The sequence below is a fragment of the Urocampus carinirostris genome, chromosome 5 (assembly GCF_059441175.1).
Source record: "Urocampus carinirostris isolate Australia breed hairy pipefish chromosome 5, RoL_Ucar_1.0, whole genome shotgun sequence".
NCBI classification, from domain to species: Eukaryota; Metazoa; Chordata; class Actinopteri; order Syngnathiformes; family Syngnathidae; genus Urocampus; species Urocampus carinirostris.
In genome coordinates, this window is record NC_142353.1 from 6,252,679 (window position 1) to 6,279,901 (window position 27,223).

The 27,223-nt window shown below is 41.1% G+C and overlaps 1 protein-coding gene across 3 annotated transcripts in view; it reads left to right on the top strand.

Moving 5' to 3' along the window:
- adgrd1 (adhesion G protein-coupled receptor D1) overlaps nucleotides 1–27,223 on the top strand; it is a 65,189-nt gene that overhangs the window by 22,516 nt on the left and 15,450 nt on the right. For all 3 annotated transcript variants that reach the window (XM_088335463.1, XM_088335464.1, XM_088335465.1), the window contains 3 exons: nucleotides 527–634; nucleotides 1,435–1,510; nucleotides 5,378–5,519. In XM_088335463.1, the coding sequence (XP_088191589.1) occupies nucleotides 527–634; nucleotides 1,435–1,510; nucleotides 5,378–5,519 (326 nt within the window). The remainder of the gene's footprint in view (nucleotides 1–526; nucleotides 635–1,434; nucleotides 1,511–5,377; nucleotides 5,520–27,223) is intronic.

The following is a 27,223-nucleotide window of genomic DNA, read 5'->3' on the forward strand; positions in this document are numbered from 1 at the left end:
AACGAACATCTCACCAAAATGAACACTGAAATCGTCTAGCAGGGATGTCAAAAGGGGGAAAAATTGACTTAAAGACAGCACCGGGTAAAAAAAAAAGTTCTTTAACTTTTTAAACATAGATGGAACAGTGAACATGAACTCTTCTGAACATGCCTTCTCTTGGCTTCCACTTGCTGCTAGAAAAACAACCTAGAAAATAACCACAAACCGCCCCAAAATATGACCAAAAAAAGGAACCTTAAAACGTAAATCAACCAAAAAAGGGCCAAGGATGACCAAAAAAATTACCCAAAAAAATCCCCACCCCAACAAAGACAGAAACAACCCAAGAAACACCAGGAAAATGACCAAAAACTGTACCAAAAAAAATTTGAAAATGTAAAAATGTGAAGAATGTACTAAAAAGTATGAAAAATAACTGCAAAGGTACTGAAAATGTTAATGCTGGTCCCTATATAATTGACCATGTGTATTTTTGTAAATTCTTGCTGTAATGGGCCTCTGTTTTTTCCTTACTAATCCACAGATTATTCTCTGATGAAATTTCCCCAGAACTTCAACCTGCCCCATTACCGCTTCCCCACACAGGGAAAGAACTACATCTCTGTACCCGGGGAGGCTTTTGCCAAGCAGTGTAAGTGATGTTTAATGTAAAAGTCACGGCTTCTTGTGGCCACAACGGAATGCGTTTTGCACTCAATCTTTCGCTGACGTTATTCGCCTCTAAATTACCGTGTTAAGATTTAAAACTAGTGACACGTTACGGCGTCGAATGCCTTTGTCTGGCTTTTCCGTGTACTGTAGGACTTCAGCTCTGACTTTAAGGCTAGTAATTACGCTTTCATTCAAAATGGCAAGGATAAGAGAAGGCACTTTCCCCCACTTTCCTCTGTCATTAAAAAGAATGAGAACTTTAGAACCGCTAAAGACTTTATGTGAAGGTCACTTTCCCTTGCCTCTACATGGCAACTGCACAAATTGTATTGACTTACAAAGACAGTTTTTAGTTTTTAGGTTTTAAATAAATCATATGATTAAAAAAACTCGGACCATGTGAACCAAATTTATCAAAACAGTTAAAAGCCTCCATTAGAGGAAAAGGAACATTAAGGACTTCCTCATGTGCCATTGTTTATTTTACAGTTTTAAGGCGGGACCTTTGTGAATGATATGTCAGATTAGGGAGAGGGCGACTCGACCCCCTGCTTTGCTACTGAAATCGTATTCAGCTTTCACAAGATTTCCCAACGACCACATGGCTTACAGGCCTCTCTATTTCACCATTGTGCAAATATTCAAATGTTCCATTTGGAGGACAGTGTCAGCATACTGCAGCAAGGCGGTGTTAATTAACTTCTCTCCTTCACGAGTATTTTAGCGGAACAGCTTTAGATTCTCCTTCCTTGTGCACTCAAGTGTGTTTTTCTTTATTAGCTCAAACCACCATCGTAGGACTCTTTTACCACAACATGCACAGCTACTACAAAGAAATCAGCCCTGTCAAGACCAGGTAACGTGACACACTGATTTATTTGAAAACACATTTTTTTCCTTCGGGTTCAAGCTTTTAGCTTAATTTTTAATGAATGGGGGAAATAAGGTCCACTGACTCTGAGGCGCCCATGCTTCCTGAACAGCTCATGCCTGGAGGCAGGGTCTTATCTGTCCTTTTGCCCATCTTCCATCTCACCACTCAAGCTCCACTGACTGATACACCCTGCCATTAGCTTCAGCCCGGTGACACAAAACCAAACCTTTCCTCATTGAATGTCGAATGGTCTCAGTGAGATGCATGATTTATTTTTATTTACAGTTTCTCATACTATAAATGCGGTCTGGCATTCAAAAGCCCCATGTACAAACATGCTGAGCATTTAATGACAAATAAAAACAGTTTCACTGACAAACAGTAACTACAGCTAAGACAACAACATTATAAAGGACTCCTCTCACCCCGACCACCACCTCTTTGACCTGTTGCCCTCTGGTAGGTGCTGTAAGTCCTTTAAAAGAAGGACTAACAGGCCAAGGGCCTTCTCCACCCTAAACAAGCAAACACGACTGTGAAATACTCTATATTTTGCTAGTCGGGAAAAATGGGTATCGTACAGAAAAATACGTATTCATAACCTATTTATTGACTTCTTTGCGAAATATGTTGCTGCTAAATGTTATTGCACAATTTTCATTGCCCTATTGTTTTGCACTAAAAGTCAGGCCAGTCTCTAAATGCTACTGAAGTGTCTTTTTCAATTGCTGGTGGGAGAAGGTTCTATTCCTTCTTGGAAAGAGTCAAACATTTTGACCATTAATTAGAATAGAGGTTTAACCAGGCATCATTTTTATCTAAGTCTTTATTACTTGTTTTTCCTGAGTGTGATGTTTACCGTAAATTCCGGACTATAACCCGCTACTTTTTTCCCAAATGTTCAGCCCTACGGCTTATCCGGTGAAGCGGCCAATTGATGTAATATTTCTAACGGCCGCTTATGACAGGGAAGATTTCAAGTCCTTAGATTATGCAAAAATTATCTATATGACAAAGGTTCTTTCAGATGGCGAGGGGACGCCTTTTATGGAGACTGTTATAGAGAGGAAGATGAGGACGGTGTACCATGAATTTAATAATTACGGTATGCTTCTTTAACAGATATGCTTGATACGTTGCGCGCGTGTTGATAGTAGCGTGTTGGTACCTTTCAAAGGCACAGTTTGGGATGAAAGTTATATTATTATTATCAAAGCTTTGAAAACTCTCTCGGTGTACCGTCTTTCTTTGTAAATATGTGTAACCATGTATAATATGTATTTGCAACTGTATATTTTTGTAATGTATTTATTTGAGACACTTATGCTGATTTTCACGAGTGAATAAGAAAGACGGGGCTGAGCAAACGCGGGCTGATGGGAACTGGGGACGGGTAAAGGTGAGTGTTTGTGAACGCAGGAGACAATAGCGGATATATATTTTTCCCACCCTTACCTTTGGAAATATACACTTTTTTTTTCTTGGATTACTTTCAACGGGTACCCCGACTCTGCAGGTCTGCTTCAAATGATAAGTATCTTGCTCTCCACATACCGGCCTGGTAATGAAGTACCACCGGGATCGGTGCAATGAGGTTCTGAAGTTGTTCTGTCCACTTATTAGCGTATGACCGCTGTGGCTAGGACCTTGACTCAGCCTCCTGGCTGTGAGCAAGCGTCTCGGCCCCTTGGCTTTGTAGCGTATTATGAATTGACCAATAACGGATAATGGATAATTGATAAAGAATATAGAACAATAAACCTTACAAAATCCCCAATAGCATCGATAGTTTCTTGGTCCTTGGTTGGACCTTGTGTCAGTTCCTTGACTGGGAGTAGGTGTCCCGGCCTATTGGCTTTGAAATGTATCATGAATTGACTAATAATAGATAGTGGACAATTAATAAAGACTATATATCAACAAATTAAAACAAAATCCCCCCGTCATCAGAATAGTTCAATCCAAAAAACATCCATTATTTAATGTGGACGCATGCGGCTAATATACCGGTGCGGCTTGTGTATGTACTAAGTCGGTTTTCCTCCCGAAATGCGGTGGGTGCGGCTTATAATCAGGTGCGCCTTAGAGTCTGGAATTTACGGTAATTTTGTTGTAAACAATGTTCACTAAGTTGTTATCAATGGCAATACAGATAATTATAAATCTAATTCAATAGCAAAATGGACATTTTTAAAGTCATGTTTTTTTGTATAGCCCTTAATCACAAAGAGTCTCAAAGGGCTGCACAGACCACAGATTATTGCAAACTACAGACTATTATTACACCATCCCCTGATCTAAAACCTACATGAAGGCAAGGAAAAACTCAAAAACCTCAACATGAGGAAAATAAGGAAAACTTGTGAAGGGAACGCACATAAGGTAATCCCCCTTCCAGGATGACCAGGCTGCAATGGATGTTGCAAAACACAGACATTGTCAACATAAAACATAGGTAATAAACTATAGAATTAAGTGTGTTTTAAGCCTAGATTTAAACTGAGGATACAGATCAAATTTCATCCTTACACAGCTTCTTTTCCAAAAAATAAGAAAGCAGGGACAATTTGTTACATTAGTCCTAAGCGACTGTCATGTCATTCGTTTGTTGACAAGAAGTGAGAAAAAGCCTGCCTCTAAATGAGAAAAACTGCACTTACCTGTTTGTAAACCAATTTAATCTTAAACATAATCTCACATTTAGACCAGTTGGGCTGCGTATATCATATTTTTTAAGCTGTTTCTTTCCTCTTTATATATAAATGTTGCCTTGCTACTGAATAAGATAATTTGGGGAAATTTGTTCAGTCAACGCTTACTGTAATTACCATATTTCAATCTACCTATATTTCTACATTTTTCATGGTTACATTCATTCTTCTAACAGCAAAGAAATTATTAGTGCCCCATTGGCAGAATACTTTGGGAATTTTAGGCTTACCATATTTGTTTCATATTATGCTTCATTTCTTGGACAAATAAGAACAAATATTTGTTAAAATAAGCAAAATTACGTTATATGACAGATGTCAGATCACCTTAATTCTACCAAAAAATCTTTCTAATCTTTTTAAGTTTTTGCTCGTTTTAAATATTACTTTAATTTAACAAAAATATTATTTATATAAATGTTATTTAGTAAACTATGTTTCAAAATAATCTTGGGAAAAAAAATCCTCGATCAATTAAAAAGGTATACAATTTTACACAGTACTTGAACTATCTGACCTCTGATTTTACAAATAATGTGTTAATTTTAAGGATAGCAAGAATAATATTCGAATCCAGGGATAAAAGAAAACGTATACCTTAGGTAAGAAAAATTATCTGCCTTTGGGCTAAAATGTATTTCAATGAATGTTAATAATTTATATGATGATTCTTTTTTATTATGAGTGTAAACGTATATAGTAACTACACACAGTTGTATCAATTCAATGTCTCCCTACTTTTGTGGTATGTAGACTTCAAGATACAACTGTTTTGCAAAAAAAAATAATTAAAAAAAATGGTCTTATGCCCCTAAAATAAAAAACACTGTGGCTATCGTTTTGATACAACCAGTGGTTTCAAGGGACTTCAGTAAAAATTAGCTTCTGGATTTTTATTAGAATCATTGTATCTGTCGTTATTCGACACTTGGCTTTTGGACTTTTACAGCTATCTTAAAAACTTTACATGCACATATAAAGTTGAGAACAACTAGATATGCAGTGTCAAGGATATTTGGAATATAATTTTAATAATAATTTCCTAATGAACAGTTTGATCTTAATTAATTTCATTTCATCACTATATTGTAAATACTATTTCCCTCGCTGAACATTTACACGTTTCTATTTCTTGTAGGATCAATGAAGCTACATATTTTAAGGACCATAAAATCCAGGTAGCAAGCTGCTTAATCTCTCTGAACGTGGAGCCATCTCCTGCGCTGTCCGTCAACCTGTCAGGAGCACCACTCATCAAGATCGTTCTTACCCACATTTTGGTGAGATTCCAACACAACTCATCGACTGTCCCAATTCCTTTGCTCTTGACTCATGCATTAATGTTCCATTGACTGTGGCTGAGTTGGTCATACTGGGAAAACGCCGTGTATAGTTTTTTTCCAGTTTGGCAGATACAGCTGTAGGGTGTGGGACACATACCTTATCACAGAGCTCTGATGTTCCTGTGGTTGCAAGTAGGCGGATATTCCGATGTGAAATGTAAAAGTTTTGTTTTGGTGTTTGATTTAGCAAGCAACTCACCAGCAACAGGGGGTACAACTTTTTTTGGTTTTGTTGTTTTTTTCTGTTTTTTAGCCTTAATCAGCTTTTAAAGAAGCGCATGGGGTAGAATTGATTAGGCACATTTGAATTTTGAGGGGTGTACTGAAATTTGTCTTAAAATATATGGTATGGCTCTGTCAAAAAAAAAACATATTTTGATATTATGGCTCTTTGGGTCAACAAGGTTACCAAGCCTTGCTTAAACTGATGAAAATGAAAGAGCTAGGCCAGGAGTTGTTTACCCAAAATGTCGACCACAAGCCATATTGGACAGAAAAAACAACAACCCCAAAACAAGAGTTTGGAGCTGCAAGAATTTGAAAGCTTTGTATAATGTAAACCGCATAAGGAAGGCAACTGCATACTGCATCTTAATAGTGTATATATCTATATTCACTGGAAATAATTTTCCATTATCAAACTCTTTTTTTTAAGTGCCAGGGAGCCACTAGGAAGCGGCAAAAACTGGCTAACCCCCGAGCCAGACTATTTCATTTGTGTGACCATTTAAACAAACACACAATATCTTAATTTGATATAGTATAGTTACACATCAGGCTTTAAGTGAATTTGTAACATTATTCAGCACTAACCGTTCTTACAAAATACATCCAATTTGTTTTGCATTCATTAAATATTTTACCCTGCGACCATGGTAAGAATAAGCGGTGCAGGAAAGGGATAGATTGGTGGATAGATGATTTTAAAGAAGCAGGAGAAAACATTTCAGCTTCTTGAGAAATATATTTTCTTAATGGAATTAATGTTTGTGCTGCCATTAACTGGCATGATCCTGGTGCCTATTCTAACAACATTTGTCTGAACATATATTGAGGTGAAAGTCTTAAAAATAACAGAGCAGCTCACCATCTAACAACTTTTATTGTTGATAGAACTTCTACCATAAACAAAGTCCTCAAATTAGGACAATTCAATGCTTAAAGAAGAAAAATGTGTTTTTCTTTATTTAAAATTAAAACAACGCCAGTACTTTGAAATGTAGCTGAGATCACTTTATTTCCCCCCCAGGAATGTAAAACTATATTCAATTCTCTGTGCTCAGTGCTCACATTTGTATTTCGCTGACCTGCACTTTTGGCACGTGTTTTAGCCGTGAAATTGTTTGGAGAGTTTTATTTTTCTCTCGCCACTTGGCTACAATGACCCGATTTGGTAAAAATACAATTCATTCTGGTGTAACATGTATCTGGCAGTTGTGGCTGTGCCAGAGTGTCCAAGAAGGAGATTTTTAAGATGCTCGGGTTGCACAAACGAGAATCAGAGAGTTTATGATTTTCAGTTAAAATTATGTTTATTATCGTAGAGTTGTCAAGCGCTTAATGGGTTTTCTAAAACTTAGCAAGGGGAATAATTATTAGATGCATCAGTTTTACTTTGGCAATTCTGGTTACTATCATTACTAAATTGATTTGTCATCAATGTACTGTAATACCTTCCCCATTTACAATAGACATAAAATCTAGATATAAAATTCGATAAAAAATACAAATAAATGACATTTATACATGGGTTTAAAGTTTGGTAGATACTCAAAATTAGGAGAATGAATTTTGAACTCGCATGAATAACATGACAGAACTGTACTAAAAAAACCCTCACAATTCCAAATCTGTTCTGAAAGCCCTCCCCTTAACGGGAATCAAACCTGGGTTCGACGGCGAAGGCGCTGACACTTCACCAGTAGACTCATGGTGGTACACGTAACATGTATAGAGGCATTATAGATTATATCATTATCACACTCTTTTTTTCGGTCCCAGAAATACTGATTTGCATGATGCATTTTTTTTTGCGTTCTGATTGGTTAAACAGCCTCTCCACTCCTTCCCTTGTGCATCAATAAGGTTATGGCTTATTATGTATAAATACATATATACGTGTAAAAATTGTATAGTATCTTGTTGAAAAACTTTCTGTTTTCTGTTTCTGTCTTTGCCAACATTATATATTCACTGGTGAAGAAGTTGAGAGACTGTTTAACCAATCAGAATGCATAACAAAATGCATTAGCAAATCAGTGTTTCTTCTTATGTGCGTTTATTTTATCATTTTCAAACCTAAGCTTTAGTTCTTTTTCGATCATTTTTGTTTATGACCTTGATTGTCACTTGCACAGGGATTTGCCTTCGGTTCGGATGTCATCTATTATCCTTATCTGATTAGTGTCAAGACTGAAATCACCTTAAACATTGGCTGATGATGATGCAAACCTTGTCTCATAGCAGGTACAATATGTTGTGGGTGACCTTGCACTCTTGATTAATGACAAACGGCACAATGAAGTCACGCCATTCCCATAAGGGTCAGTCATCCATAGCATGGCATTGGGCTGAACATGTTTAGTTCCCAGGGAAAATGTTATCAGGACTCTGGGAGGCCCAGTTGCTTTCTCACGCCAATCAGCTCCAATGTTGATTAGAACCTTGCACCATCAGAGATTTATTAGCGCTATCTGACTTATTTCGGATGGAGGAGGAGTGAAGGGGGTAGAGAGAAGGGAGCAGAGCCTTTCGGCGCTGTAGTTTAACATTAATACTTAAGTAAAGTCTGCGACACTTCCCACACATCCTGCTATATTTAAAAATGAAAGTAAAATCTCATTAGCTGCACTGCTTATCCTCAGTAGGGTCGCGGGGGTGCTGGAGCCCATCCCAGCAATCATCAGGCAGTGGGCAGGGGACACCCTGAACTGGTCGCCAGCCAATCGCAGGCCACACAGGGACAGACAACTCGCTCGCTCATTCACACCTAGGGACAATTTGGACCGGCCAATCCACCTGAAATGCATGTCTTTGGAATGTGGGAGGAAACCGGAGTGCCTGGAGGAAACCCACGCAAGCACGAGGAGAACATACAAACTCCGCACAGTTAGTCCGGTAGCTGGATTTTGAACCCACACAGAAGGTTCCCAGGACCTTAGAACTGTGCAGCACATGCGCTAACCACTGCGCTGCCGTGCTGTCGAAAGTAAAATGTATAAGTAAATAAATACCTATAAATATATGCCATAGAAATGGATGAACATGTGAATAAAGCACGTAATGCGTAAACATACATCCTTTTTCACATTCGATCAGTCAAGCTCTCGGCTTGTAGCTTTTTTTATTTATTTGGACCTTCTATCCGTTTGGTTTAGACACCCCTGATCTAGTGGGAAAAATCTGCAAAAACACAACTCTTATTTGAAACTAAAAACTGTAAAATGTTCTTTAAAGGTTTGGCCAATTTTTAAAATTGGCTGATCATAATTAAAGGGCTGATTGATCAGTGGGATCCCCACAAAAATCTCTAAATTGCATTGTTTAACATGGAATTTAATTGTTGGAGTTACATTTCTTTTTACCGTGTGGAACTGTTTAAATGTAGGCTTAAAACAGGAAGGGGGATTTAGTGAGCAATTACCTCATGTTCAGGTTTTTGAGTTTTTCCTCTCCCTTATGCAGTTTTGAGATCAGGGGATGGTGTAATAATAGTCTGTAGTTTGCAATAATCTGTGTTGTGCTCAGCCTTTTGAGACTCCTTGTGATTAAGGGTTATACAAATAAACTTGACTTGACTTACCACATATTGTGTACCCTAATATGAATGCAGTTGAGCATGGCCAACTCAAGCATCAATATAAGTTTAAGTGATATGATTCCATATGTTCTTTACTCTCAATATACTCTACTAAAGGCCATGTGCCTTAAAGGCAAAAGTAGCATTACAGTGGGCCCGTATGAAAGCTTTTAGGGAATCAAAAGAGTTACTTCAGAAATACAAGTATTTTTAACTAAGTGAAAAAAATGACAAAATATGATTATGATGGCCATTTTTGAAACTAAAACGGGCAAATAGTTATTTAGACCAAACGGCACCAGTGTAACAAAAATCCTAACATTGTAATTTTATTTTGCCAAGTTTTCCTCTTTCACTGCAAGGCTATCAACACTGCTTGTTTTGAGTATTCACCTCAGAGACAGCTGCACGTCATATACGGTAATATGTCCCCTGACAAAATGACCTCATTCTTTTACCATTGCAGTATAGAAAATTCCTGCCCATATTTTGACATTTCTGCACAAAATTGAATGGTGTGGTTAAAAGTAATTTTCTTTTACAAAAGTTTTATGACAATGTTTTCTCGTAGGTCCAGGAAGTAACAACTGTACAATTACATTAAATAATAAACATGACATTTAGTAGCGATAGTAGTATTGAGATGTATTAAATCCAATTTTCTGTATTAAACCAAACCTAATTGTTAAATGTGGACTCCAACAGAGCTCCGATAATCAAATCCATTTGTGATATTTTTGAGTTATGTCGAGTCAAGTCATGTTTATATGTATAGCCCTTAATCACAAAGAGTCTCAAAGGGCTGCACAGAGCAAATACTTTTGCAAACTACAGACTATTATGACACCATCCTCTCTTTTAAAACCTACATGAGGGCAAATAATACACATATTCATCTCATCTCATCTCATTAGCTGCACCGCTTATCCTCAGTAGGGTCGTGGGGGTGCACATAAAATATAGGTTAATCATATGCTATAGAGTAGAAGTGTGTTTTAAGCTTTGATTTAAACATTTCCACCGAGGTTGCAGATCGAATCTCAGGGGGAAGAGCATTCCATAGCACCGGGGCCCGAATGGAGAACGCTCTCGAACCTGCGGATCTCTTCTTGGCTCTTGGGATCACTAGTAGACCAGCGTTTTCAGAGCGAAGGCTCCGGACCAGAACATAGGGGAAAATTAAATCTAAAAGATATGAGGGAGCAAGTCCATGCATGATTTTGTATAATACCAACAGAACCTTAAAATCACATCTTAAGCTAACAGGGAGCCAATGCAGGTTAGCTAAAATTGGGGTGATGTGATCAAACTTTCTTGTCTTAGTTAAAAGCCTCACTGCAGCATTTTGTACCAGCTGAAGGCTCTTGATTTTGGACTTCAAGAGACCGGAGAGTAGTGCATTACAGTAATTGAGACGGGAAGTAACAAACGCGTGAATTATAATCTCTGCATCCGACTGAGACAGCATAGTGCGAATTTTAGCAATATTGCGAAGATGCAAAGTTATTTAATTTTTATATTAACGATATTTCTAATGTTTCAAAACTATTGAAAATAGTAATATTTGCAGACGACACTAACATTTTCTATTCAAATGATAACTATATTGATTTGGTAACCTGTATTAATCATGTATTAATCATGAACTAATTAACCCAAAAGTATCTTTAAATTCAAATAAAACCAAAGTAATATTCTTTGGTAATCTTAGGGCAAATGAAGATTTAGAAGTAAAAATGGATGGTGTTGCAATAGACATTGTATCAGAAATTGAGTTTTTAGGGGTCATAATAGACAATAAATTAAGTTGGAAAACACACATCAGACACATACAAACTAAGGTATCTAAAAGCATTAAAATAATTAATATAGCCAAATTTCTTTTAAATTATAATGCATTGTATTTATTATATTGTTCTCTAGTGTTGCCATATTTAACACATTGTGGGCAATAATTACAAAAATTCACTACAGCCCCTTTTTATACTTCAAAAACGTGCAATAAAAACCATACACAGGGTAGGATATCGAGATCATACCAATATTTTATTCATGCAGTCCAAATTATTAAAATTGGATGATTTAATAAAATCTTTAACTTCACAACTGTTATTTAAGGTCAACAAAAACAAATGTGATTTGTCATGTTTTTTGATTTGTTCCGGGTGCCTGGCTGACGTTTTCGTATGTTAACTATCTATCTATCTATCTACCTATCTACCTATCTATCTACCTACCTACCTGCCTGCCTGCCTGCCTGCCTGCCTGCCTGCCTGCCTGCCTGCCTGCCTGCCTGCCTGCCTGCCTGCCTGCCTGCCTACCTACCTACCTACCTTGGTCATATCCCTCAAGAGGGGTGACAAACACATACAATAACAAAGAAAATAAAAGGGGGAAAAAAATAGCAAAAAACACACACAAAAATTTTTGGACCATGGCCAACTCGATTGCCCAAACACCCAAACAAGTTAGGCACCTCGGCACCTAAGTTGGTCATGCTTTCGTCCCTCCAGATGCAGAAATGGGACACCAGAGAGCGGCCATGTCACTCGGGTCAGAGTGACACGACACACTCTTTTGTTCAACAGCAGGGCCCGACAGCTTTCACTGGTTTACCCTGCCGCATCATACGGGTGCCCAGCTCATCCTTAAGAACGCGTCCACAATCCCACTATCCTTTCACAACACATCTCCACTCCTTGCTATCACCAACAAGAGCTCTAGCTTCCCTTATATTTAGACCTCTTTCATGCAGTGCACTCATAACACCATCCATCCACGTCAATCGCGGCCTTCCTCTTGGTCTCCTTCCATTGAATTCTGCTCTGTAGATCCTCTTCAACATTCGCTCCTCATCCATCCTCTCCATGTGTCCGAACCAACCGAGTACTCTCTTATCAACACGCTTGCTCAGATCCACGACTGCTCCAGTTCTGTCTCACAATTTCATTTCTCAATCTGTCCAATCTTGTCACTCGTAACATATGCCTCAAACACTTCATCTCAAAAACATTAAATTTCCTTCTCAAATCTGCATTCAGGCTGCAAGTCTCTGCACCATACAACACAGTCGGCACAATCACACTCTCATACAGTCCACTCTTAACATCCATACTCATACTCTTGTTGCTCATCACTCTCCTCAGAGCACCCAAAACCTCGCTTCCTTGATTTACTCTGTGCAATACCTCGCACTCCATTCCACCAACTGCAGCCACATCACAACCCAAGTACCTAAAGCTTTCAACTTCTTCCAGCACCTGTCCATGCAACCTGGTTTCTAACGTCTTGCCCACTCCATCACGTGAACATTCATCACCTTACTTCCCAACATTGACATATAACCCATGTATGAATGTCATAACGCCTATGTCTTAAAATGCATAATAAACGTACTTTGTACGGCAAAATCGTACAGGTTGACAGGTATGAGGTGGTTGATGGTGGACGCATCAGGTTAGCACTGCTCGTTCTATGCGTTTATACTGTCATTGGCGTCGGTTATAAGAGTATTGTTAATTATTAATTTTACAATTCTAACCATTTTAACATAGTTAGAAGTAAAGCAGCCGAGTCCTGCCATGGCCGGGCATTATACCGGCGGGCGGAGACGTAACTGCGTGAGATTCTTGCTCAAAGATGTTGTGGCAGTTTCGGAGGGAATGTCAAGGACGGATTTTATTAACAAGTTTGTTGAGAAGATTCTGAAGTTTAAAAAGGAGGAGGTATATGCTGTCATAAAATTGACTTCTGGCAAAGGCTTTGATGTGAGTTTTGAAACGGCAGCTCTTTATCAAGAGTTTTGGAATCGCTTTGAGGGAGTGAGGTCCCAGTTTTCAGGATTTACAGTGGAGAAGCTGACTGATAATACTAACAAAATTGTCGTTGTTAGAATGTTTAGTGAAATGATCAGTGCTGATGACGTCTGTTATTGGTTGAGTAGATACTGCTCAGTAAAAGGCCAGGCTATGAAGGTGAGGTGTGAGAAAGGCTATTGGAATGGTGCCTGGAGGGTACCAGTCCAACTACGGCAAGATCCTCAGGGCTTTCAGGGACTGAAACAAATTCCGTCGACTATATTCCTGGGGGAAAACCGTGGCTTTATCCACTATCAAGGGCAACCAAAACTCTGTCGCAAATGTGGTGAGCATGGGCATCTGGCTGAGGTATGTGATCGAATTTTTTGTGGAAAGTGCAGAACAATTGGACATTCCTTTGAGGAATGTAGCAATAGCAGAAAATGCAATCTCTGTGGAGAAACGAATCACCTCTTTAGAAACTGCCCGAATTCGTTTGCTAACAAATTGAAAGCTAGGAAGGCAGTTAACAAAGACAACAAAGACAATGAAATGATGTCAGACAACATAGATAATGAAGTGAATAAATGTCACAAAGACAATGAGGTGAATAAAGATAACAAAGACAATGAAATTATGTCAGACAACATAGATAATGAAATGAATAATTGTCACAAAGACAATGAAGTGAATAAAGATAACAAAGACAATGAAATTAATAAAGTCATGGAAATACAAAATGGAAATGAACAAGAAATTAATGAAGTTATAGAAATACCCAATGAAGATGAACAGGAAATGAATAAAGTTATGGAAATACCCAATGAAATTGATCAAGAAATGCACAAAGAAATTGGACAAGACAAACAAATTGAAAAAACAGATGTACCTACCAAAACCCCTGGAGCAGAGACCAGAGAATCAAAATTGAAACAGGAAGAACCTGGAAATTCAAATTCGATTTCTCATAAAATACCTGAATTTGGACATGACAAACGAATAGAAAAAGCAACTGCCACTCCGAAAACACATATTAATCAGGAAGGGCCTGGAAGAGAGTTCAAATTAGCAAATTTGTTTGCTACGCCATTGCCGGGATTTGGAGAAGACAAACAAATCGAAAAGGCGAATGACTCTCCAAAAACCCATACGGGCACTGGAAAGAGGAGTAAAAGTAAGACAAAATTGGGAGTGGTGAAAAAACCAGAAACAAAGATAAGAGATTTAGAAGAAAGCCGATTGCCGGTGAATAAGCCCACAAGGGAACTGTATGAAGTTGAGACGGAGGAAGTCGGGGAGGGAAAAAACCTGACCCTTAGTGGGCAAGGAAGTAAGAGACCCCTTGATAGGTCCTCTGGCTCACCCCCTAACCCAGAAAAAAGGGGAAGACCTGGAACCACAGACAGAGAGTCAGAGGGTCCCAGAGTTTTCCCCGGTGAGTCTCAAAATGAGGTACTACTCTTAAGTGATGTGTCTGACACAGGTGACACCCTCGATGATCTCGATGATCACCAAAGAATGGACTCAGATCCCCCAGTTTTGTCTAACTAGTTTAAATACTTTTACAACAATTATGAACATTACATTCTCTACTATCAATGTAAGAAGTGTGAGATCAAAGGTTAAGGCTCACAGTGTTTTATCGTTTTTAAAAACTATCAGAACGGATGTGTTTTTACTACAGGAATGCTGCATCCCCTTTCTAAAAAATTATAAACAGTGGGAAGAGATTTGGCCATATCCGTCATTATGGAGTGGCTCGAATGAAAACCGTAACGATGGGGTAGCCATTTTAATAAACAACCCTCAACTCATCATAAAGGGGAGTACTGTGATGAGAGACGGACGCGCAATCTTAGCAAGACTTTCTTATATAGGGAATGATTTTAACCTCATTAACATATACGGCCATGCCGACAGACAACTCAGGTACGAACTTTTAGAGGACATCCAGTCGTATATGCTAGGCCATCAACCACTAATCGTGGGAGGAGATTTTAATTGCATCTTAAGTAGGAAGGATAGAAAGAGGAATGATGAGGAGTTTAAAGTAGATAAAACATCAACTTTATTACAAGACATGTGCCGGACATTTAAACTGGTGGACTGTTTCAAATCCATACATCCAGGAGAGGAGGGCTTCACCTGGTTCAGTAGTGACAATGCCAGAGCCTCTCGAATAGACTACATATTTACGAGGGGTTTAGCACAGAGTGATGCAAGATTAATTCCAGTTTTTTTTTCGGATCACTTGCTACTGTCCTGCTCTTTCTCATTTCCTTCAGGTATGACTGTTGGGAAGGGTTTGTGGAAGTTAAACTGCTCCCTGCTGGAGGATGAGGCTCTAGCCGCACAATACAGGGAGCTGTACAAAGACTGGCAGACCCTTCAAGACTCGTATGATTCACGAGCACAATGGTGGGAAATGACAAAGAAACGAACACAGACCTTTTTTAAAAATGCAGGGAAAAACAAGAAACTCAAAGAGATGAAACGCATGTCGGGACTACAAAGAAGACTCCAACGCTATTTCATCCTAACAGAAAAGGGGATGGACTTTAATGATGAAATCAAAGAGACCAAACAAGAACTAAACGCTTTGGCGGAAATAAAGAGCAAAGGCATCATAATAAGAAGCAGAGAAAGAGAAATAGAAGAAGGGGAAAAATGTACACGCTACTTTTTTAAAAAAATTATGGGCAAAAATGAGGGGATTTTTAAACTTCAAAACGAAAACGGGCAAATAACAAAGGAAAGTAGTGAAATAACCAGATTGGTCGAAGACTACTACAAAAAATTATTTGAAAAGAAAGAAACATATGAGAATGAAATGGGGCATGTATTAGATCATATTTCAAGATCAGTGCGTCAAGACCCCTTTTTAACATCGGACTTTACCCAAGACCAACTGAATGATTGCATAAAGACTATGAAAAAAGGCAAATCACCCGGGGAGGACGGACTCAACCTCGAATTTTACCGGACTTTTTGGGATATTTTAGCACCAGATCTGTTAACTGTTTTTAACGAATTTTCCAGTCGAGACCATATGCCGGACAGTTTCAGAATCGGGATAGTTACTCTATTGCACAAAAAAGGAGACAAAATTGACTTAAAAAACTGGCGACCCATAACGCTTTTAAACGTGGACTGTAAAATCTTCAGCAAGCTTCTAGCAACACGAATGTCTGTTGTCTTGGGAGACTTGGTTGATCCAGACCAAACCTGTGCCATTGTGGGAAGGAAGATCAGCGACAGTCTCATGCTGATCCGTGACACCATTTGTTATGCAAGAGACAGAAACATGCGACTAGCGGTCCTAAACCTAGACTTTGAAAAAGCCTTTGATCGAGTCTCGCAGTTAAGAAAAGATAGATTTGTCGAAGGCATCAATATCCCAGGAAGTGGGGGACAAATTACCAAGTGTGTTTTGTACATGGATGATTTTAATATTTTGTGTACTGACCGCGCATCTGTTGAAAGAGCCCTTGACTTGACTGACCTGTTTGGGAGGGCGTCTGGCTCAAGGCTAAATAGAGAAAAATCGCAAGTGAAGTTTTATGGAATGTGGAAAGAGACAGAAAAGGCAGGACTCCCGCTGACGGTGTTAAAGACAGACCAGAAAATCCTAGGGGTAAAATTCAATGCGGATGGAGGAGGCGAGACCAACTGGGATGACGTGACAAGGAAAGTTAAGCAAAAACTTGTTTTTTGGTCACTAAGAAAACTGACAATAGAGGGGAAGGTCCTAATCATCAAAGCGATCATCCTCCCAATGCTTTTGTCAATCAGTTTAATTTTTATGCCTAAAAGAAACGTGCTGTTACAAATGGACCGAGCCATCTTTCGCTTTGTCTGGGGCTCAAAGTGGGAAAGGATAAAAAGAGATACAATGAAAAAGAAAAAGGAAAAAGGGGGGAAAGGAGTGCCTGACCTCCAGCTTTTCCTGGGAAGCAAATATGTCTCTCTCCACTTCCAAAACGCTGTGGGCCCACCCAACAACCCGAAAAGTCAAGCAATGACCCGTTTTTGGATGGGCTCATATTTGCGGAAGCTAAAGCTTGTACCAAACAATCGTTTGATTCCAGTTTCGTTTAACTTGCCACCAACACATCTCTTTATTCGGGCTTTTTTGAAGAAGTTTGATTTGGAAACACAAGAATGTCACACTTTACAAAACCACAGGGCCCTTATTTCTATTGTGCAAGAGCGAGCTACAGTAAGCCCTGTGCGGGGGCTTGCGTTTGGCGATTCCACAACGGTTTGGAGCAACGTCAATCATCCTGCCCTCCCAAACAGACTACGAGACTTGTCATGGATGGTGGCTCATGAAGTTCTCCCAGTCAGAGCTGTAATGCACCACCGAGGAATGTCAGCGACTTCGACGTGCCCTCGACCTGGCTGTGGCGCCCAGGAGTCGGTGAGGCACCTTTTTTGTGAGTGCAGCGCTGCCAAGGTCTTGTGGACAATGGCCGAACAACTAGGAAAGTTCCCGGACTTGCCAGCAGGAGAGGTCCCTGATGCACAGTACGTGCTTTGCGGGGTGAGTCGGTCGAGGAGACATCGGAACGACTTTGCCAGGGACTGGCTCACTCTCGCCGCCATCAAGGACGCCATCTGGACCTCCAGAAACCTGCTGGTATGGAGGTGCAGGCAGATCCCCCCCGTGGCTGTGCTCCAAATGGCTGCAGATACCATACAATCTGCGAGCGGCGGGCCTAGGTCGCAGCCATAAAGAAGACTCGTCTGTACCCACCCGGAGGGGGGAGCCGGAGCTACGCTGTGGGAGTCCCGGCAGCAACGGCCTGGGTTGTGGAACCCAGAAGGGAGAGGACCCACGCAGAAGGGAAAGGACCCACACAGAGGACTGGAAGAATGCTGCTTGGGAGGGTGGGATAGCAGAGCTATGCCCTTGCACAATAGTATTGCCTTTTACACGCTGGTTAACTACTGTTAAAAGAAAATATCTCTGAAATTGTTTAATTGATGTTGGAAATGTCAGGAAAAAATGTTAAAACGTCATATCGTCACGTCATATTGTCAAATATAAAAAATTGTGAATATGCTTGATGGCTGTGTTTTGCTGCTGTTGGTGTCAGTGGATTTGTTCAGACCGAGAACAATCGACTTTGGCCTGGACGGATCTATTGACACTAACAAAGATGTTATATAATGAAATTGTGAATATGTTTGATTTTCGAGAAGGTTTGTTCAAACCTCACTTTGTGTTTGCTGTTAAAAACGTAATATTGGAATATAATATTGTGAATTTGCTTAATTGCTGTTGAGATTGTCATGATTGTTTTCTGTTTTTAGTGTCAATAAATTTGTTCAAACCAAAAAAAATCACATACTCTTCCAAACTCCGTTACCAACCTTCTCAATGTTTCCTCAGAATCAGCCACAAGCGCTGTGTCATCTGCAAACAGCAACTGACTTACTTGCCACACTGTTCCACTGTTGTCCATCATCTCTACACCTCTGCCAAATACTCTTGCATTCACCTCTCTCATCACGCCATCTATGTACACATTAAACAGCCATGGTGACATCACACACCCCTGTCTCACACCAGTCATCACGGGGAACCACTCACTTGTCTCACTCCCTACTCTTACACATGCTCTGCTGTTCATATAAAAACTCTTCAATGCTTCCAACAACTTTCCACCCACTCCATACATTACCATCATTTGCCACAACGCCTCTCTATCAACTCTGTATGTTAACAGTTTGTGCAATTCTGTGTGTTTTAATCATAGTGTCTCAACAGTGAACATAGATAGTTAAATTATCCATCCATCCATCCATTGTCTTCCGCTTATCCGAGGTCGGGTCGCGGGGGCAGCATCGTTAAAAGGGAAGCCCAGACGTCCCTATCCCCAGCCACCTCCTCCAGCTCATCCGACGGGACCCCGAGGCGTTCCCAAGCCAGCCGAGAGACATAGTCTCTCCAACGTGTCCTGGGCCGCCCCCGGGGCCTCCTGCCGGTGGGACATGCCCGGAACACCTCCCGAGGGAGGCGTCCAGGGGGCATCCTTATTAGATGCCCGAGCCACCTCAACTGGCTCCTCTCAACGCGGAGGAGCAGTGGCTCTACACCGAGTCCCTCCCGGATGACTGAGTTTCTCACCTTATTTCTAAGGGAGAACCCAGCCACCCTGCGGAGGAAACTCATTTTGGCCCCTTGTATCCGGGATCGAGTTCTTTCGGTCATGACCCAAAGTTCATGACCATAGGTGAGGGTAGGAACGTAGATCGATCGGTTGATCGAGAGCTTTGCCTTTCGGCTCAGCTCCCTCTTCACCACGACGGACCGGTACAGGGTCCGAATGACGGCAGACGCTGCACCGACCCGTCTGTCGATCTCCCGTTCCATCCTACCCTCACTCGTGAACAAGACCCCAAGATACTTGAACTCCTCCACTTGGGGCAAGACCTCTTCCCCGACCCGGAGGGAGCATACCACCCTTTTCCGACTGAGAACCATGGCCTCGGACTTGGAGGTGCTGATCCTCATCCCGGCCGCTTCACACTCGGCTGCGAATCGCTCCAGCGAGAGCTGAAGATCACGGCCTGAGGAAGCCAACAGCACCACGTCATCTGCAAAAAGCAGTGACGCAATGCTGAGGCCCCCAAACCGGACTCCATCCCCGCCAAGTTATGAACAGAATCGGTGACAAAAGGGCAGCCCTGGTGGAGCCCAACCCTCACCGGCAATGCGGACCAGACTCTGGCACCAGGCATACAGGGACCGCACAGCCCAGATAAGACTGTGCGGTACCCCATACTCCCAAAGCACCCCCCACAGGGCCTCCCGAGGAACACGGTCGAATGCCTTCTCCAAGTCCACAAAACAAATGTAGACCGGACAGGAAACTCCCATGCACCCTCAAAGACCCTGAAGAGTGTATAGAGCTAGTCCAGTGTTCCACGGCCAGGACGAAAACCACACTGTTCCTCCTGAATCCGAGATTCGACTTCCTGGCGGACCCTCCTCTCCAGTACCCCTGAATAGACCTTACCAGGGAGGCTGAGAAGTGTGATTCCCCTGTAGTTGGAACACACTCGGGAACCACCACCCCAGTCTTCCAGTCCAGAGGCACTGTCCCCGATGTCCACGCAATGTTGCAGAGGTGCGTCAACCATGACACGCCCACCACATCCAGAGCCTTAATGAAGTCCGGGCGGATCTCATCGACCCCCGGGGCCCTGCCACCGAGGAGTTTTTTGACAACCTCGGTGACTTCAACCCCAGTGATACAAGAGCCCAACCCAGAGTCCTCAAGCTCTGCTTCCCCAGAGGAAGACGTGCCGGTGGGATTGAGGAGGTCTTCGAAGTACTCCGCCCACCGATTCACAACGTCCCGGGTTGAGGTCAGCAGCGCCCCATCGGCACTATACACAGTGTCGATGGCACACCGCTTCCCCCACCCAAGACGCCGGATGGTGGACCAGAATTTCCTCGAAGCCGTTCGGAAGTCGGCTTCCATGGCCTCGCCAAACTCCTCCCATGCCCGAGTTTTTGCCTCGGCAACTGCCGAAGCCGCATTCCGCTTGGCCAGCCGATACCTGCCAGCTGCTTCCAGAGTCCCACAGGCCAGGAAGGCCCGATAAGACTCCTTCTTCAGCTTGACGGCATCCCTCACCGCCGGTGACCACCAACGGGTCTGAGGGTTGCCGCCGCGGCAGGCACCGACTACCTTACGGCCACAGCTCCGATCAGCCGCCTCGACAATGGAGGCGCGGAACATGGTCCACTCGGACTCAATGTCCCCCGCCTCCCTCGGGACATGGGCGAAGTTCTGCCGGAGGTGTGAATTGAAACTTCTTCTGACAGGAGATTCTGCCAGCCGTTCCCAACAGACCCTCACAACACGCTTGGGTCTGCCGGGTCGGGCCGGCATCTTCCCCCACCATCGAAGCCAACTCACCACCAGGTGGTAATCAGTTGACAGCTCCGCCCCTCTCTTCACCCGAGTGTCCAGAACATGCGGCCGCAGGTCCGACGAAACGATGACAAAGTCGATCATCGAACTACGGCCTAGGGTGTCCTGGTGCCAAGTGCACATATGGACACCCTTATGTCTGAACATGGTGTTCATTATGGACAAACCATGACGAGCACAGAAGTCCAATAACGAAACACCACTCGGGTTCAGGTCAGGGGGGCCGTTCTTCCCAATCACGCCCCTCCAGGTCTCACTGTCATTGCCCACGTGAGCGTTGAAGTCTCCCAGCAGTACGAGGGAGTCCCCAGGGGGCGCGCTCTCAAGCACACCCTCTAAGGACTCAAAGAAGGGTGGGTACTCCGAACTGCTATTTGGTGCATAAGCACAAACAACAGTCAGGACCCGTCCCCCCACCCGAAGGCGGAGGGAGGCTACCCTCTCGTCTACTGGGGTGAACCCCAACGTACAGGCAACGAGCCGTGGAGCAATTAATATGCCCACACCGGCTCTGCGCCTCTCACCACGGGCAACTCCAGAGTGGAAGAGAGTCCAACCCCTCTCGAGAGGACTGGTACCAGAGCCCAAGCCGTGCGTAGAGGTGAGTCCCGACTATATCTAGTCGGAATTTCTCAACCTCACGCACCAACTCGGGCTCCTTCCCTGCCAGAGAGGTAACGTTCCATGTCCCAAAAGCCAGTTTCTGTAGCCGGGGATCGTCGCGCCAAGGACCCCTCCCTTGGCTGCTACCCAGCTCTCTGCGCACCCGACCCCTTTGGCCCCTCCTACAGGTAGTGAGCCCATGGGAAGAGGGTCCCATGTCGTCTCTTCGGGCTGTGCCCGGCCAGGCCCCGTGGGTAAGGGTCCAGCCACCAGGCGCTCGCCAGCGGACCCCACCTCCAGGCCTGGCTCCAGAAGGGGGCCCCGGTAACCCGCGTCCGGGCGAGGGAAATCGAGGACCAAAGTTTTGTCTCATCATAAGGGGTCTTCTGATCTGCGTTTTGTCTGGCCACTCACCTAGGACCTGTTTGCCATGGGTGACCCTACCAGGGGCTTAAAGCCCCCGACAACATAGCTCCTAGGATCATTGGGACACACAAACTCCTCCACCACGATAAGGTAGCAGATCATCTTGACCTTTAAAAGGCTCGGTATGAAATAGTTAAATTAGCTTACATATAAAGATTCCATACAGACGTACAGTACAGCCAAAACGAGCTCTGTTGGTCTAACGTTAGAGGAGACTGTAGTTTAAACCTTGCTTTATATATTGTGGACCTAACAGTCGGCTTTCTGTGTTGCTTCGGCTTTGTATACATTAAAATTGAGAACTCTAACTAACGGCTACAAGCTCCAAATCTCCGAGCCAAGTGTACTTACAAAAAGAGCCATATTTGGCTCACGAGCAATACGTTCATGACACCTGCGCTATAGTAACGTATGTGTGGTTCCTACTTTGCGGAAATTCTCTTAATGTGGGTGGTTATGAACGGCTCAACCGCAAAGATCAGGAGAATACTGTATTTTTTTGGTTAATCCTGACCTTTAACAGTATATGATTTTACAAAAACCTTCCACACAATTTGCGTCTCTGTACATAATTGATATTCATGATGCATCTGTTCAGGGTTTTAAACACGCGGATCGGTAATGCTAAATAGGGCTAGCTCACCAGCCCCATGTATTACAAACCCTTGTTCGGGCTAAAATTGTTATAGTTTTTTTTCTGTTATACTTCAGAGGAAGAGCCATAAATATCTAACAGCAAAGAACATTGCAACAAGTACATAAAGAAGGTTGAAACAGGTCTTCCACACACACTTATATTGAACATGCTGCGTTTCAAAAACGTCCCGTGATAGTATAAACCCCATGAAGTAGAATCTTTTATTTATTTGTTTGTTTATTGATGGATTTAGAACTAAGCCAAATCAGAGACTCAGTTATTTGCTCAACGGATAAAAGTACTGTACTTTTTTTTTTCAAAATAACTTCTGTATTGTCAAATTATAATTGTCAAAATGATCTTGCAGTTTTATGGTACAATTGTATGGATTAAGGACAAGATCCACTTTAGATAATACTTTGCCTGTACCATTTTGATGTTATAGAAAACTACATTTCACTTCTGTTTATGTTCCACAGAAACTGTGCCTATCAAACATTTTTTTAAAGCGCCAGGGAGCCATTAGGGAGGCCTTCGAGTGAAGTTTAGTGGGTCAAGAAGTCCAACTTTGTTAGCAATAATAAGCATCCTCCTCTGCATTTTGCTGCTTTTGTGCATGGTTAAAATTTGCAAAGTGGCAAAATGGCGACAAGTAAATCGCAATACAGCATGGGATAACTGTATTCTGTATTATTATTCTGTCACTCGTTATTTTCAAGTTTCTTTATCATTTGCACACTAGTTTTTCTTTTTACAAGGCTCCGAGGAATTTCCACGATGGTGCTTGCTTGCCTTCTGTTGTTAATAAAGTGTTGGAGCAACCAGCTGCGGTCTTGGCCGGGTAGGACTGAAGGCTTATAGGACATCTGGGAACAAAGTGGTGCGCTTGGCCGTATCTTTAAGTGCATTTGAACACTCACTAGTGACTTTCGTTCCCCTGCATCTTTCCTTGGATAACAATTCCAGACCGCATTTTAGACAGACCGCATACACAGGGGATGTTTGCTGGGGGTTGCTTGGTAGAAAACGAAGCCAAGCAAAGCAGTACTTACACGGAGTAGTAAAAGTACGGCCGTGTGACGAATTAAAGATGGATGTTAATATAAAGTAAGGAATAAGGATGTTTTCCATACAGAACTCTGAATCGGGTTCAAGTTGTCACAATGGGTGGGGTGGGAAAAAAATTTAGCACTGGCTTGCAGGAACTGAGAAGCCGGCAGTTGATTAAAACAACAGGAAAATGAACAAACAAACACAAGCAATAATCTCTGGGTGGAACAAAAGGAAGTTGAACCGGAGCCAAAAAAAAAGGAATTGATTAGAGGAAACAAAACCTTGAGTACACAATAGGAAACAACTTAGGATTGTCAATAATAAGAGGTAGTAAAAAAAAGTCATGCTTATTTGTAAAGCCCTTTATCACAAGATGTCTCAAAGGGCAGCACAGAACACAGACTATGACAGACTACAGACTGTTATTCACCACCGCCTGATCTAAAACCAACATGTGGGCAAGGATAAACTCAAAACCTCAGCATGAGGAAAAGGAACCAGGCTGCAATGGATGCAATTGATGTTGAAACACACAGAAGTTGTCAACATGAAATATGGGTTGATTACAAGCTATAGAAAATAAGTGTGTTTTAAGCCTAAATTTAAAAACTTCCACTGAGGTTGCAGATCGAATCTCAAAGGGCAGAGCACTCCACGGTATCGGGGCCAGAATGGAAAACACTCTTGAACCTGTGGATCTCTTCTTGGCTCTTGTGATAACTAGCAGACCAGCATTTTCTAAGCGAAGGCTCTGAGCAGGAATTTAAGGGGAAATTAAATCAAAAAGATATGAGGGGGCAATTCCATGCATAATTTTGTATAATACTAACAGAACCTTAAAATAACATTTTAAACTGACAGGAAGCCATTGCAGGTTAACTAAAAGAGAGGTAATGGGATCTTACTTAAAACCCTTGTTGCAGCATTTTGTACATGCTTCAGGCTCTTGATGCCACAGTTAAATCATTATTGATGTTTCGGTACACACCTCATTAATAGTTTTATTTTAGTATGTGGCTGTTCTAAAGCAGTTTTAGGGCGTCACTTACACTCAGTGTTGGGTAGTAACGGAGTACAGTTACTCTGTTACATTTACTTGAGTACGGAATTTTTATACTCCAAGGAGTATTTTTAAATCCCTGAAAGTTTTAGTCTTTTATTTGAGTAAATTTGTGAAGGAAAAACGGTACTCTTACTCCGCTACATTAGGCAACATTATAGTCGTTACTTCGTTACTTAATAAATCCCCTCCACGTAAGTATGCATCCGTCTGTCTCTGCTAAGGTTCATTATATTTATACTCTTGCTTTAAATACATTATTTGAACAAAAATGTTAATAAAAATAAAACAAATAATAAACAAATTAATGAACAAGTATAAATACAACTAAAAATAATAAATATACAAATTGATGCTGTATATACTTTTTTGGTCTATACATCCTAATAGTATTTTATGTCTTTCTCTTCAAAGTCTCTATATCACATGCTTTACCCTGGAGTGCCATGTCTAATCTGGTTGCATAGAATGTTTCACAACAATGATAAGAATGACAATAAAGACAATTATAATTATCTAATTCTAAAATACCTTACATAAATGTAAAAATGCAGACAATAATTTGTAATATAAGTATTATGATGGAAATAAATACAGAAATAAAGTTAAATTTAACATCAATATACTGACACTAACTACTGACACTCTGTCAGCATGAAATGATATTGAAACGAGAGGGTGGTCTTAACCTATTCAAACACCAACACATCCAAGACCTCCCCTTCCTTTGAATAACATTTTAGGCTGAATAACATTTTTATAATTTTCTATTTTGTCCTTTTTTGTTTTCGATAAGAAGGAATCTGGCCTGGACTCGTTTCTTCCTGACATCAAATTTTTGTTTTTAAATCACCAATGTCAAGTTTCTCGTCAACCCAAAAAAGAATGGTAAAGATAGCTTTTGATCATTTTTCAAATGTTAAAAAACACATTTGAAAAATGATCAAAAGCTATCTTTAATATGATTGGGGTAGGAGTTTAAGAACCATGACATTTTTGGTGCCGCTACAGATAAGCGTATACGTCATTATTCTAACAGCAAAAATGTGGAGTTTTCCATCTGTGCATTTTTTTGTCAATTTGCAGGCTACTTTGTGGTTCACAGGGAATGATGTAAGACCTTTGGAATAAATGAGCACCAGTCCACCATTTGCATTTTAGGGTTAGGAAAATAGTTCCACTGTGACTGAAATGGAAAAAAACACACCTATAGGTTTCAATCACATTTTAGCCAGGGTTGCATCAAATTTAATCAATTCTTTTTCTATGTGTGTGTCCACTCCAAGATGTTTTGTAGAAGTTGATGTAGCTAATTGCCAACAGACCGACCAACTAAAGCGGTGTTTTCAAAACAAGGCATCTCACTGCAGTATCTGCTATATCACATAAATGACTATTAAATGATCAAAATCAAATAATCTTTTTACTTCAGAGTATTTTGTGGTTTTAAAAAGTCACCTGGTGAAACCCTATTGAATGAAAGCAGTGGTTATATTTACATCATTCATAGTAAATTCATGCAAAGACACCTTGTGCTGAAAAACAATGCCTGAATTCAGATTTAGATCTATATAGGAAAGAGTTAATATCTTACAAATGCACCACCGCTAAAAGGATTGTTTACGTATTGTTATATTTGTCTTGGCACAAAAAATTGCATTAATTTATTGTCAAATCAGATAACACAGCAACAGAAAAAAAATTAGAACGCCTTAAAGGTGCTTTTGTTTTCTCTGAAGTACATTTATGGTTGCACTATATATTAATTTTTTCATATGTAAAAAAAAATGTATGTTTGTTTTGTTTTTCTAACATACTTGTATAATAACGTTTAAAAATGTAAATAGAAATCTACTTAAAAGGTGAACGAGCAATAAATAAGAATTGGGATTGTTGTTATTGTCATTGATTCCAGTGTTCTGAAAATTATTTATATTAGACAGTAGTAGTAAAGTAGTGCTTGGAGACTGGCCCATATTGTAAGTGCATCAGGACAATAGTGCAATGAAAGCACAATATAATTCCAAAACAAGAGAATTATGATATGAAAACCTATTTTCATATACATAGTCGATATATGTAGTTTTCACATTCTTGTGCGCTTGTTGAGAGTGGTTCTGTCCTCTGGGAAAAATGTTTTCTCATGACTATCATAATACATGGTAATTATTCTGTAAAAGCAATAAAATGATGAGACTCCCATGGCAGCAGCAGTATGTAAAGAACCATACCCATTTATAGGTCTCAACTATAGGGGAACATATAAACCAAAACCATCTGCCATCTGACCTCCTGTAGGGTTCCGGCAACTCATGCA